The sequence below is a fragment of the Eriocheir sinensis genome, chromosome 25, assembly GCF_024679095.1.
Source record: "Eriocheir sinensis breed Jianghai 21 chromosome 25, ASM2467909v1, whole genome shotgun sequence".
NCBI classification, from domain to species: domain Eukaryota; kingdom Metazoa; phylum Arthropoda; class Malacostraca; order Decapoda; family Varunidae; genus Eriocheir; species Eriocheir sinensis.
Genome location: NC_066533.1, coordinates 5913893 through 5927843, shown reverse-complemented (window position 1 = coordinate 5927843; position 13951 = coordinate 5913893). Strand labels below are relative to the sequence as shown.

Genomic DNA, 13951 nt, shown 5'->3' with positions numbered 1-13951 from the left:
ACAAACCGCGAGAGCCCTTACTTTAGCAGACGACGCCATGTTGATACAGGGCAAGTGCTTTGTTTACGGTTAGAAGAAAGCGGCGAGTGTGATACTGCCTTAAAGGTGGACACACACTATACGATGCAGCCTGTCTGGCGGCCGAAAGTGGGCAGAGCCTCGTCGGCCGGATGAAGCATACACACTGTGAGGCGGCCTCACGGAATACCGGGCGGTGGCCGTCACTCTGAGCCCCACCGCTGCAGCGACGAGAACAACACAATTTATGGTTTATGTTCCACAAACATGGATGGCCCTTGTATAGATCAATAAAACAGATCCAGAAGTCTTTATTTATCCAGACGTCAGACATCGTGGAGCGTAGATAATGTGTACACCACGGCTGTCAGCGTCGCTTCCCGCCTCAAGGCCGCGTCGCAAGGTGACACACACTGTGAGGCGGCGGGCCGTGCCGGATGGAATTTCAAACATAAACAGAAGGCCGCTGACCGGGTGAGCGCTGGCGATGACGTCATCGGACTCCCAGCAAATCACAAGCGTGTTTTCAGAGCTCAGCCAATCGTAGGGTTGTTTTTTAAATGTGAGTGATTATTTTGAGTAATTATCAAACCCAAAAGTCAGACCCACGTGTGCACCAAATAATTTTTTTCATATTGGTTACTTTATTCATTTAGCGCGAATTCAGTTAGCGCGACCGCGCTCATCCACCTAATTCTCGCGCTAAATGGGGCTTTACTGTACATCCAGCTTATGCCTTTCCAATAGTTCATCATTTTCTTTCTTTTTTTCCCTTTTTGTTCTTTATAAGTTCCTATCTTCTTTACAATCTTATAACCCTTTAGTACTTTACTCCCTTGCAGGTCTGCCAAGGCAAGGGTTACATCTGTGAGATCTGTGATGTCAGCGAGATCATCTTCCCCTTCGATGGCGGCGTGGTGGTGTGCGACGGCTGCTCCACCGTGCTCCACCAATGCTGCTACACCTCCAGGGGGTCCAGGTGCCCCAGGTGTGCCCGGCAGGAGGCCAGACGCAAGCAGGAGACAGCTCAAGGGCAGAGTAGTGGGCTGTGAGGCAGGGAGGTGAGAGGCTGTGCAGTTCAATTAGAAGAGAGGGAATGGGGGAATCCTTCTTTGTATCATATTTATTTCATTCATGTTGTTGATGGAAACAGGCTGAATTCATCCTTGTTTCTTTGTTGTTTTCATGTTGTTGCTTTTTTCCTCAGATTGTTACTTTAATATGCTTATCTCCCAAAGAATGTATCCTTCCTATTGTTAAAGGATATTTTTTTTGGAATGCATATTAATGGTGTTTTGAAGGTTACTGATACCTTGTTTTGGAAGATGAATCAGAGGTAGATAGAGAGTATTAAAGAAGAGTTCAGGGCCTTGGGTAGGATGCTGTTTGTTTTCAGTGCAATGGAAGTATAGTTTGGGTCTCGTTACAGTATAAAGACGAGAAATTGTGTAAAATCAGCGACCAATGATTAGTCTGAAAAACAGTGTCAGAACAGTGAACAATACTGTGGAATGTGTGTTGAGACTGCTTAGACATAAGCAGAATACAAAAAGTGTAAACCAGATGTGTTCATAGAAGTAGTGACTGAGAGTGAAGTTTCCAGCAAAAGAGATGAGCAAGAAGTGTGTTTTGCCTCGTAGATTTTGTCTCTGCCTGTCAGTGTTGTAAAGGAAATGCAGAGTGGCAGAATGTACAGACTCACACATTGATACAGTGTTCAATAGTGACTTAAGATTTCATTTTACACATCAGTAGTGGAAATCTATCCTAGAGTTCCACTCCATAATGATGGGTAATATGGAGATGCATTCTGATGTGATTTTAAAAAGTCATGTGAACTGTCAAAAGAGGGAATTTCTTATATTAAAGAGAGGATTTAGTTATGATATTACTTCACATGACAGATCAGTTATGTAGACTGCATACTAATTTTTCCTCTTGAATTTTGTTATGAAATGCTCCTCTGCTTACTTAAACCCATGTATACGCTTACTTCTCTCCCTTCTACCTCTATGTCTGACCTCCCTTCTTCCTATAGGCATCATCATCTACCTCCCAAGATATTTAGTTGTGTTGAGGCCAGTTATAAATATGTTCAAATTTATTGCTAATTTTCATGCATAGTAAACCATTCACTGCCCTTTCTTAGTCATATTCCAAAAATTATGCTATATTTCAGATTTAAAATGCTCTTGTGTCTTAATGGTGCAGCTTATTTAATATTAGAGACTTCTTGCACGTTTGGTTCAATGTTTTATTTGCTGAAGCATTGAAACACGGGTCATACCTAAGAATGTTTAGGTGATGATCCCAAGAATTCATTGTTGTGGCTGCTCACCTGTGTAGCTTGATTCCATTCATCCATTTATAAAGAGGAGTGAAAGCTTCAACATATTTTAATCTCAAGCAAATGATCTTACCTGCAGCAGTATCTGATTATACTTCTTTCTGTCAGATACAAATGTGTTGTAAGTCTTCCCATTGGTTGATTTCGTTTTGAGGGAAAAAGAGTGAGTACTTAAGACGTTTTCAGATCAGTATATAACAGCCTTCATTGACTTATGTGTTGTAGGCGGTAATGTGTGACTGATACCCCTCTCCTTATTTGTTACATATTTACTTATCATCTTTTATTCACAAATCGTGAGCAAGGCATCTTGTTTGTTCTGCTTGAGACTCCATATTTGCTTTTCTCAAACTTAATTTACCTAAGAATTGTTCCTTCATTGATGAGGTTCCTTTCTTCATGTTTAAGGGTAAGAAAGGTTAAAGAAATGTGTCTGTACCATATGTTGCATGAGCTTGTTGGAACAGATAACAAGAAGACTGAGTGCGACTTGCACAGACGTACACACACGTGTAAGGTAGGAATTATTTTCATACAAAAGTAATCTAAAACTCTATTGCCTTAAAAATAAACATCTTGTATGACACAACGTTTAATCATTCCTTAATGTGACTTTGCTGCCTGGTAACATTTTTTATTTTTTTTAATTTTTTATAACAAAGGAGACAGCTCAAGGGCAACAAAAAGAGTTAAAAAAAAAATCCTGCTTCTCACTGTTCCCACAAAAGACAAGAGTAAAGAGTGGCCAAAAGAGAAGTCAATTTCAGGTGGAGAGGTGTCTTGATACACTCTTCTTGAAAGAGCTTAAGTCATAGGCAGGAGGAAATACAGACAAAGGAAGGCTGTTCCAGAGTTTACCAGTGTAAGGGATGAAAGAGTGAAGATGCTGGTTAACTCTTGCATAAGGGGTTTGGACAGTATAGGGATGAGCTAGAGTAGAAAGTCGAGTGCAGCGGGGCTGCAGGAGGGGGGAGGCATGCATTTAACAAGTTCAGAAGAGCAGTCAGCATGAAAATATCGATAGAAGATAGAGAGGCAACATGGCAGCGGAATTTAAGAGATAGAAGACTGTCAGATGAGGAGAGGAGTTGGTGAGACGAAGAGCCTTTGACTCTACTCTGTCCAAGAGAGCTGTGTAAGTGGAGCCCCCCCACACATGTGATGCATACTCCATATGAGGGCAGACAAGACCCCTGTATATGGACAGCATCTGTGCGGCGGAGAAGAACTGGCGAAGACGATGCAGAACGCCCAACCTTGAGGAAGCTGATTTAGTGAGAGAGGAGATGTGAAGTTTCCAGTTTGGAATATGTGGCGAATGTGTGATGAAGAAAGAAAAGTAGTCGTGATATGTTGCCTTGGCTGAAGTGACGAATATCATTTTGTAATAGTCGGTAAAAGGTAAACAATAAGTAGAATATAGAAAGGGAAAAAGGAAACGTGGCAGTAATGTAATATGTTTGTGAAAACCTAATTTCAGGATATGACAACATTCAGCAATTGCAAAGAAAGTAGATTAAAAAGGCTGCTGTGTGATATTGGCTAGACCTTTTTAACAATCATATTACAAGCTCTTCCATTGAGATCAGTCTCAGTTTTATCAGTCATCCAGACCCTGTTCACTACGCACTTTTTTTGAAACATTTTAATGGGTTACAGATAACTCGATTTACGCGAATATTGTGTCCTTGAAGAGGTGGCATAAATCAAAAACAATGTAAATCAATCAAGAGGTAGGTTTGTACCTTTATTGCCTACTGTATCACTCTGACTCCTCTCCCTCTCGTGGTTCCTCCTCTGGCTGCCCTTCCCCTCGTGGTAGCACAGCAGCGAGTGTGTTGTTGTTGTTGTTGAGTAGCGTGGCAGCGTGGGTACTGTATTGTTGTTCAAGTGGCGCGCGGGAAGAACTGAGCTCAGCTGTGTGGCCGCAGCACCGTGTGAGTCCAGTTGTGTGAGACATCTGGTGGCCACTCCATAAAATATCGCGTACAAGTGAAAAAACGTGTAAATCAAACATTTATTTGGATTTTGTACCCCGCGTTATTTAAAAAAACGCGTAAACCAAACTCGCGTATGGAACAAATAAGGAAAGAAAAAAAGGAGGTTAAGTATGCAGATTTCATTGAAGGTGAAAATCAGTGTAGAAGCTGCTGTTGTTTTTGAGTAGTGTATGACTGACATTTCTTAGTTAAGGAGAGTTTGGAATACGTCTGAAAGTCACCACCCGTTCTTCCTTCATTTCTGCCATTGCCGCCCTGTTATTCAAAATTAGTCCAGGGAAACCACTCACATCCTACCCCCTTAAGGCCCACAGCCCTGTATTATTAAGACTCTTAGTCCAGTATTGATCACGGCTCTTTTCCAGGTGGTCATTCTCCCATACAAGTGACAGGTGAAATATAATGACCTGGTGGTAGCATTATTATTATTATTATTATTATTATTATTATTATTATTATTATTATTATTATTAGTGACATAGCAGTAGTGAATAGCATAGTGAATAGCAGTATTTTTTATCGTAGAACATACCTTTACAACTACTGTAAATTGATTTTTTTTTTGGTGGGGGGCCTCTTTTGTGTTCTTTTACCATAATCCGTAAGAAAAAAAATCGAATATCATCGCTGCGGTCAGGCCTATCAGGGAATCATAGGCCTACCATATTTTTCCCGGTGCGTGATGAACAACTTACTGCTGCATCATTACCGTCATTAGAGGTCCCCACGTGGCCTGTCCAAACCAAATAAACCAATGATGACGTCATCTAAGGATGACAACACGATGACGTCATGGACACAGGTGACGGGCAGACGCGTATCCTAGCAACCCACGCAAACAACACCCTCCTCCTCCTCCTCCTCTCTTCTAATCTCCTCTTACTCATCCTCTTTCTTTTCATTTTTTCCCTCTATCTTCTCTGTCTTTCTCTTCCTCTTATATTTTCATTCATCTTCTCTTTCCTCTTCATCATTTTCTCTCTTTTTCCTCCAATTCTTCTTCTTCAACCTCTTTTTTTTTTTCTGTCTCCCTCTCAGTATTGTCTTCTTCCCCGTTCTCCTCTTCCTCCTCTTGCGTTTTCATTCATCTTCTCTTTCTTCTTCATCCTTTTCTCATCTTCCTCTTTTTCCTCCTCCTCTTCTTCATCTTTTTTTCCCTGTCTCCCTCTCTCTTTTCTTCCCCCTGCTCCTTTTCGTGCATTTTCATTTATCTTCTCTTTCCTCCTCTTCATTCTTTTCTCATCTTCCTCTTTTTCCTCCTCCTCCTCTTCATTTTTTCCCGTTTCCCTCTCTATTTTCTTCCCCCTCCTACTGCATTTTCATTTATTTTTTTCTTCTTCATCCTCTTCTCATCTTCCTCCTCTTCCTCTTCCGCCTCTTCTTTTCTCTGTCTCCCTCTCTATTTTTCTTCTTCACCTTCCTCCTCTTCCTCCTCCATCTACCTTCATTTTTACTCAACTTCTTCTTCCTCCTTCCCTTTTCCCCCTTTTTCCTCCTCATCCTCTTTTTCATGCTCTTTTCTCTCCTCCTTCATCATCCAACTTCTTCGTCTTCCTTTTCCCTCTTCCTCCTCCTTTTCTTCCTTTTCTTTTCTCTGTCTCTATGTTCTTCTTACCTTTCCTCCTCCTCCTGCATTTTCATCCAATTTCTTCGGCTTCCCTCTTCCTTTTTTCACCCCTTTTCCTCTTCCTCCTCCTCCTAATACTAGTAATTTTATTCTTTATCCTCCTTTCTCTATCTCCCTCTCTGTATTTTCTTCTTCCCCTTCCTCCTTCATTGTCATCCAACTTTTTCGTCTTCCTCCTCCTCCTCCTCCTCTTCTTCCTCTGGGCTCCGGGTACGCCAGGCCTTCCATAAACCAGGAAAAGGGGTGTGGGTGGGGTATTAATAGACGCAGGCAGGCGGCGGGGGTGAGGCGTAGAGTTTTAATAACTTCATTAGCGAACGCACGGTGAGAATGGCGTAAGCTTCCTCGGTAAACTCGATATATTAACTTTTTTTCCTTCTTCAGAGCGATAAGAAGTAAAGTGAAGGACTTGGCGATGGAAATAAGTGTTAATATATGTACTTCCCTGTTATTCTGTCTAATTCTGGGTAATGTATTTATGTAAATTAGATGTTTTTTTAATAGGACTTTAATTTTGCGCATTGGAAGAGCATATCGAAGTACTTGTTGTCGTTTTCCAATGTCTGTTTATGTATTTGTGTATGGTGCGTCCCTTACGAAATAGAAATCATCGTTCAAGGCATTATAAGGAACGGGTAAGGAGCCTCCAAGATCCCCTCAAGCCGATAACCGATTCTATTTCATCGTCAATTTATGCATATTTATTCCTCCATCTCCTCTACTAAATAAAATCACCGCCCGAGCCCCGAGGCATTACGGCGGGGAAGACGCCGCCGAGATCCCCTCAAGAAGACAACCGGTTCGAGGTAGACGCCCCACACCGCAGCACCACCGTGGCAATGGAGGCCGTTAAGACACATATACCCCGCAGCGCAGTCGGAAATTAGCAGGTTATCATTGTAATTAGTGGTTGTAAATATAGCGGCAACCTGTGTATTTGCCTGGCTGTGTGTGCGGTAGAACAGTTTGGGCTGCGCCTGGAACCTCGTGGTGGTGGTGACGCTGCCAGTGACGCCGCGGAGCTCGAATTGGAAGTGTGTGGTATCGTGATCCACCTTCACACAGTGCCACCGTCACGACCACGGAAATACTCGATGCTCAAGCGGTGTTTAAACTTCACAAATAGCACAACTCGATCTCCAGCCTGAAAACTAAACGTGTGCATGACGGAGAGAAAAAATACCTGTTGTTGATTACGTTATTTAGAGTTGATTGCATACCTGAGGGGCACGACAGGTGTAATTAACAGGTGCGGCGCAATGAATTAACTCAAAAAACAGTGTTACCGGACCTGACGAGGGGAAGGAAGGGGGCGTGACCTCCTAAACTTCAAGGAAAAACAACAACAAAGAAAATATAGAGGAAGGAAAACGTTAACTAGCTAAACGAATAATGAAACTTCGGTGTTCTGGGTGTGAGGAGACGAAGGAGGCGTGAAATATTATGTAAAATGTGGATAAATGAGGATATTGGGGAAGACAGCAATGGTGGTGACAGGCCGGCCCCTCGTGGTGGTGACGGTGGTGGTGGTGGTGATGATGGTGGTGGAGGGGGAAGCACACATACCAGGTGAGTATTGAAGTAGTAATAATAGTAGTGGTGGTAGTATAGGTAGTAGTTGTAGTAGTAGTAGTAATAGTAGTAGTAGTAGTAGTAGTATCAGTGGTGGTGGTGGTGGTTGCGGTGTTGACTATTGAATAAGTGATAAGGATAGATGTGGGTCAAACTAGTCCATACTCTATAGTAGTAGTAGTAGTAGTAGTAGTTGTAGTAGTAGTAGTTTTATCAGTACGACTTATTTTAGTAATTTGATTGTGCATGGAATTATTATCATCGTTGCCATCATCATCATCATCATTACACTAAGGCAAATAACAAAGCAATGAAAGCGGCGACAAAATACAATGGGAGTTTAATTACTAACTTCACCCTATCACGTCCAACACTTTTAATCATATCTGACGCGCTGTCTCGGAAGGAACAATGACCTATGCATGTAACAGTTAACACGAAAACAAGGAAAAAGAGAAGGAAACGTTGCGATAATGTGATATAACGCGATAATGTGGTATAATGCGGTGATGTGTTGCGGCGTTGGCGGGAACCTCTGTGTGAAAATCTGTCAACCTTCGTGATTGTGTTGAAAGCAAAAGAATGGTCGAATACCACAAGTTATGATGTTTTCCTTTTTTGTTTTCCGACTGTGTGAATTGTTATGGCGACGAGAGAGAGAGAGAGAGAGGGTGAAAGAGTACGTGAGTTTGTATAGCCTACTGGGGTGGAGGCATCATTGTGTGGCCTATTGTACAGGTTGTGATGAAAATAAATAGTAAATGCCTGTCATGTGCTAGCTTGCGTGACTTACCCTCTATATGGTCCTGAAAGCTTTGTGTAATTGAATTGTTGGTGGAAGTTTAAATGTTCTTCGGAGGCGATGCAGAAGTGAGCGCATATAAATAGCGAACTTTTTGAAGAGGGAATATTAATAAGTGACACTTCTTCAGCGTGTTTCGAGGTGTGTGTGTGTTCAACCTCATAAAGCCAGTGGTTCCCAAACTTTTTTACATGATGCCCCCTATTGATTTCGAAGAAATCCTCACGCCCCCATCCTTTGTTTATATATATATATATATATATATATATATATATATATATATATATATATATATATATATATATATATATATATATATATATATATTGATTGATTGATTGATTGATTGATTGAAACTCACGTGAAGATGATTCAAACAGTGTTACTCCTTCGTGTGTGTGTGTGTGTATTTCTTGCAAAACTGCAATTTTTGGCAGACTGAATCACGCCCCCCTTGTATCCAGCTCACGCCCCCCCAGGGGGGCGTGCCCACCAGTTTGGGAACCACTGTGACCTAAACCGTTCAAGAACGTGGGATCCAGCCTATGAGCTCCCTAGTGGGACGGTTGACTTTTCGATCGTGAACGCGTGGGCGTAAACCTCCGTCCTGCCATCCATTGACCCCGACTTCGATCGCGGCGATAGACTCACGGAGCATCAGAAGTGACATGAGCTCCCGGTAGAGGGGGAAGGGGGCGCATCAGTACACACACTTCCTTAGCACGCTGGAGGTATGCAGATAAGGTGCCCGATAAACGGCAACTACATCAGAACACTTAACGAGGCTACACCATATAACTGAAAATGCCTTCTGGTTTTCTCGTTTCCCAGCAGACGCTAAACTAAAATTAAATGAGCGAATAAATAGATGAATAAAAAAGGTACTAAAGGGATAATAGTGTTACTGATGATAATGAGAAGCGAGAGAAAAAAAATACTGACGATGGGAAGTATTAAGAAAAAGAACGGAGAGAGAGAGAGAGAGAGAGAGAGAGAGAGAGAGAGAGAGAGAGAGAGAGAGAGAGGGCAAGCACGGGACAGCACCAATGTAATAAGATAACACCTTAACCATAATTGATATTCGCGTGGCTAAGTTTTCACGGCATAAGACGATGAGAAGTTGGTTCTTTTTAATTACGTCTAAGCGCATTAATATCGTGTTCATGGCGAATCACGACGTAGGAAACAATAAACCAGCGTCACATCACAGTTTTACAGCGTACTACCATGACACAGCCTAACGAAGATAATGCATAGTGTCTAAAATGTATATTGAAGGGATATAAACGTACGAGATTGGTATATAGATTCATAGAGGTAGGTTTAGTGATTGATGTTTGTGGAAGTAACTTAAGAAGGTAGTTACGTATATTAAATGATAGGTAGATAGATATGTTATTAATAGGTGAATTTATTGACAGATAGATAAATAGATATGCTGTTTGGTAGGTAGATATGTTGATTGATAGATAGATATGTAGGTCAATAGATAGATATGCTGATTGATAGATGGACAGACATGTTGAATGTTAGGTAGATAGACATGTTAACTGTATAGATAGATATGTTGTAGGTAGATACGTTGATTGATAGATAGATATGTAGGTCAATAGATAGATATGCTGATTGATGGATGGATAGACATGTTGAATGGTGAGCAGACACATATTAACTGATAGATATGTTGTAGGTAGATATGTTGATTGCTAGGCAGCTAAATGTTGACTGAAAGGTAGAAAAAAAACGTTGACTTATAGGTAGATAAGTGTTGTTTAATAGGTAGATAAATATATTACTTGTTAGACAGATAAATGTATTGACAGATAAATGAAGATATTAATTGGCAGGTAGGTAAATAGGTTGTCAAATATGTTGTCTAATCAGTAGAAAGATAGATTGATAGGTTGATCGGTTGATGAATACACAACGAGGCAGACTGACAGATAGGCAGAGAAAGAGAGGAACAGACAGATGAGAATATATAGACGGATGGATAGGTAGACAAACGCAAAACAAGATATAACAAAAGAAAACAAAAAGAAGGAAACGCATGTGAAAGGAATACGCAGAATCGACTTGCCATGAACTATAAGGAAAAAAAAAAAGCTAAACCCACCCACGAAAAGCAAATAAAAGAACTCACCAAAGAAAAAAAATGATTGTTAGTCACGACACGAGCAACCTTGAACATGCACGCCTCTATTTTTTTTTCTTTTCTATTTTCTTATAAAAGTTCACGCAAAAAAAAAAGCGAGTGTGCGTAAATTGAATAAACGGGAGTAAGTTTGTTAAATATAAATGAAAGAACCTTCGTGGCAGAGGTTAAGCCAGGCCAAATAACACACACTAATCGTACTAAATGAGAGGCAAAGGGGGGAGGGTGAGGGTAAGGGGGGTCAGAGGGGGGGGTGAGGGTAAGGGGGGTCAAAGGGGGGGGGAGGAAGGGAATCTAATCCTCTATAAAACTGGAATGCGGGAGAAGCTAAAATTAAACCCAATGAAATTTTTTTTTTTTTTTTTGGGGGGGGGGGCTTTCTCTCTCTCTCTCTCTCTCTCTCTCTCTCTCTCTCTCTCTCTCTCTCTCTCTCTCTCTCTCTCTCTCTCTCTCTCTCTCTCTCTCGATGAAACAAAGGTCTAAGAGGAAGAAGGAAGGGAAAGAGAGAATGGGGAGGAAGGAAGAGAGGGAAATAGATTGAGGAGGAAAGGAAGATAAAAAGTGAGAATGAGGAGGAAGGAAAACAGGGAAAGAAAGAATAGAGAGGAAGAGAGGGAAAAAGAGAATGAGAGTAAAGTAGAGAGGGAAAGAGAGAATGGGGAAGGAGGAATAGAGGGGAAGAGGATGCGGAAGAAGAGAGAGATATAGTGATTGAGGAAGAAGGAAGAGAGGGAAAGAATGGAGAGGAAGGAAGAGGGGAAAGAGAACGAGGAAAGATGGAAGAGAAAATGAAAATGGGGAGGGAGGAAGGAAGGAAGGGAAAGAGAAAATGTGGTGAAAAGAAAGAAGAAGAGGAGAGAATAGAAGGAGGAAACTGAGAATGAGGAGGAAGTGGAAAAGGAAGGGAAAGAGATAATGGGGAGGAAAGGCAAAAAAAAAAAAAGCAAAAAAATACAAATTCTAATAATAATATAATTACTGAGAGGACAATGACGTTGCTGATGACAGTTAATTTATTCTTTTGTCAATGGAACTTAGTGTGGGCAGAGAGAGAGAGAGAGAGAGAGAGAGAGAGAGAGAGAGAGAGAGAGAGAGAGAGAGAGAGAGAGCAGGAAATGGTATAAAAGCAAGGAAGTTTGGTCGAGTGAAGGGATGAAGACAGCTTTAGGATGTTGCTTCATGCAGAATCACACCCATACAAGTGAAGCTCCGTGAACCCTGATTATGAAGCTTCGAACCAGTGGAGTAGGAGGAGGAGGAAGAGGAGAAGAAGGAGGGGGAGGAAGAAGAGGAAGGAAGTTAGGGAGGAAAATATAGGCCAGCATTGTTTTTATGTTCGTTTGTGTGTTTGTTCTCTCTCTCTCTCTCTCTCTCTCTCTCTCTACCCATTGGTTCACTTCAGAAAGTTCATATTTTTGTTTGTTTTCTTATTTGTTTATTTGTTTTATTATTATTATTACCATGTTGGACTTTCAGAGTGATTTGGTCTGTGTAAATAGTACGTCGTTTTGGATTGTTGTCTTGTTTGTGTTCTTCTCATTTGTTTGTCTGTTTGTTGTTCTCTGGATGGTTAGTCGCATGAGGCTAAAGGGTGGAACGATACAGACAAAAAAATATCGTTGTTTGTTTGTTTTCTAGCTAATATACGTTTTTTTCTTTCCCTCATCAACAACATCATATTCACCTTTTCTTCCTACGTTTTTTTCTTTCCCTCATCATCAACAACATCATACTCGCCTTTTCTTCCTACGTTTTTTCTTTCCCTCATCAACAACATCATATTCACCTTTTCTTCCTACGTTTTTTTCTTTCCCTCATCATCAACAACATCATATTCACCTTTTCTTCCTACGTTTTTTCTTTCCCTCATCAACAACATCATATTCACCTTTTCTTCCTACGTTTTTTCTTTCCCTCAACATCATATTCACCTTTTCTTCCTACGTTTTTTTCTTTCCCTCAACAACATCATATTCACCTTTTCTTCCTACGTTTTTTCTTTCCCTCAACAACAACATCATATTCACCTTTTCTTCCTACGTTTTTTCTTTCCCTCAACAACAACATCATATTCAATTTTTCTACCTACGATTTTTCTTTCCCTCAACAACAACATCATATTCACCTTTTCGTCCTACGTTTTTTCTTTCCCTCAACAACAACATCATATTCACCTTTTCTTCCTACGTTTTTTCTTTCCCTCAACATCATATTCACCTTTTCTTCCTACGTTTTTTCTTTCCCTCAACAACAACATCATATTCACCTTTTCTTCCTACGTTTTTTCTTTCCCTCAACAACAACATCATATTCACCTTTTCGTCCTACGTTTTTTCTTTCCCTCAACAACAACATCATATTCACCTTTTCTTCCTACGTTTTTTCTTTCCCTCAACATCATATTCACCTTTTCTTCCTACGTTTTTTTCTTTCCCTCAACAACATCATATTCACCTTTTCTTCCTACGTTTTTTCTTTCCCTCAACAACAACATCATATTCACCTTTTCTTCCTACGTTTTTTCTTTCCCTCAACAACAACATCATATTCACCTTTTCTTCCTACGTTTTTTCTTTCCCTCATCATCAACAACATCATATTCACATTTTCTTCCTAAGTTATTTCTTTCCCTCAACAACAACATCATATTCACCTTTTCTTCCTACGTTTTTTCTTTCCCTCATCATCAACAACATCATATTCACCTTTTCTTCCTACGTTTTTTCTTTCCCTCAACAACAACATCATATTCACCTTTTCTTCCTACGTTTTTTCTTTCCCTCAACAACAACATCATATTCACCTTTTCGTCCTACGTTTTTTCTTTCCCTCAACAACATCATATTCACCTTTTCGTCCTACGTTTTTTTTTCTTTCCCTCAACAACATCATATTCACCTTTTCTTCCTACGTTTTTTTCTTTCCCTCAACAACATCATATTCACCTTTTCGTCCTACGTTTTTTTCTTTCCCTCAACAACATCATATTCACCTTTTCGTCCTACGTTTTTTTTTCTTTCCCTCAACAACATCATATTCACCTTTTCTTCCTACGTTTTTTTCTTTCCCTCAACAACATCATATTCACCTTTTCGTCCTACGTTTTTTCTTTCCCTCATCATCAACAACATCATATTCATCTTTTCTTCCTACGTTTTTTCTTTCCCTCAACAACATCATATTCACCTTTTCGTCCTACGTTTTTTTCTTTCCCTCAACAACATCATATTCACCTTTTCTTCCTACGTTTTTTCTTTCCCTCATCAACAACATCATATTCACCTTTTCTTCCTACGTTTTTTCTTTCCCTCATCATCAACAACATCATATTCACCTTTTCTTCCTACGTTTTTTATTTCCCTCATCAACAACATCATATTCACCTTTTCGTCCTACGTTTTTTCTTTCCCTCATCAACAACATCATATTC

At 40.4% G+C, this 13951-nt stretch overlaps 2 protein-coding genes across 10 annotated transcripts in view; both read left to right on the top strand.

The window, feature by feature from the left end:
* LOC127003251 (differentially expressed in FDCP 8-like) overlaps positions 1 to 2954 on the top strand; it is a 33148-nt gene extending 30194 nt beyond the window's left edge. For all 9 annotated transcript variants that reach the window (XM_050869671.1, XM_050869663.1, XM_050869667.1 and 6 more), the window contains one exon: positions 861 to 2954. In XM_050869671.1, coding sequence (XP_050725628.1) covers positions 861 to 1070 — 210 coding nt within the window. In that variant the 3' untranslated portion in view covers positions 1071 to 2954. The remainder of the gene's footprint in view (positions 1 to 860) is intronic.
* A 2696-nt stretch (positions 2955 to 5650) lies between these two features.
* LOC127003621 (mucin-2-like) overlaps positions 5651 to 13951 on the top strand; it is a 60715-nt gene continuing 52414 nt past the window's right edge. The window contains exon 1 of the mRNA XM_050870528.1: positions 5651 to 7561. Within this exon, the coding sequence (XP_050726485.1) occupies positions 7453 to 7561 (109 nt within the window). The 5' untranslated portion in view covers positions 5651 to 7452. The remainder of the gene's footprint in view (positions 7562 to 13951) is intronic.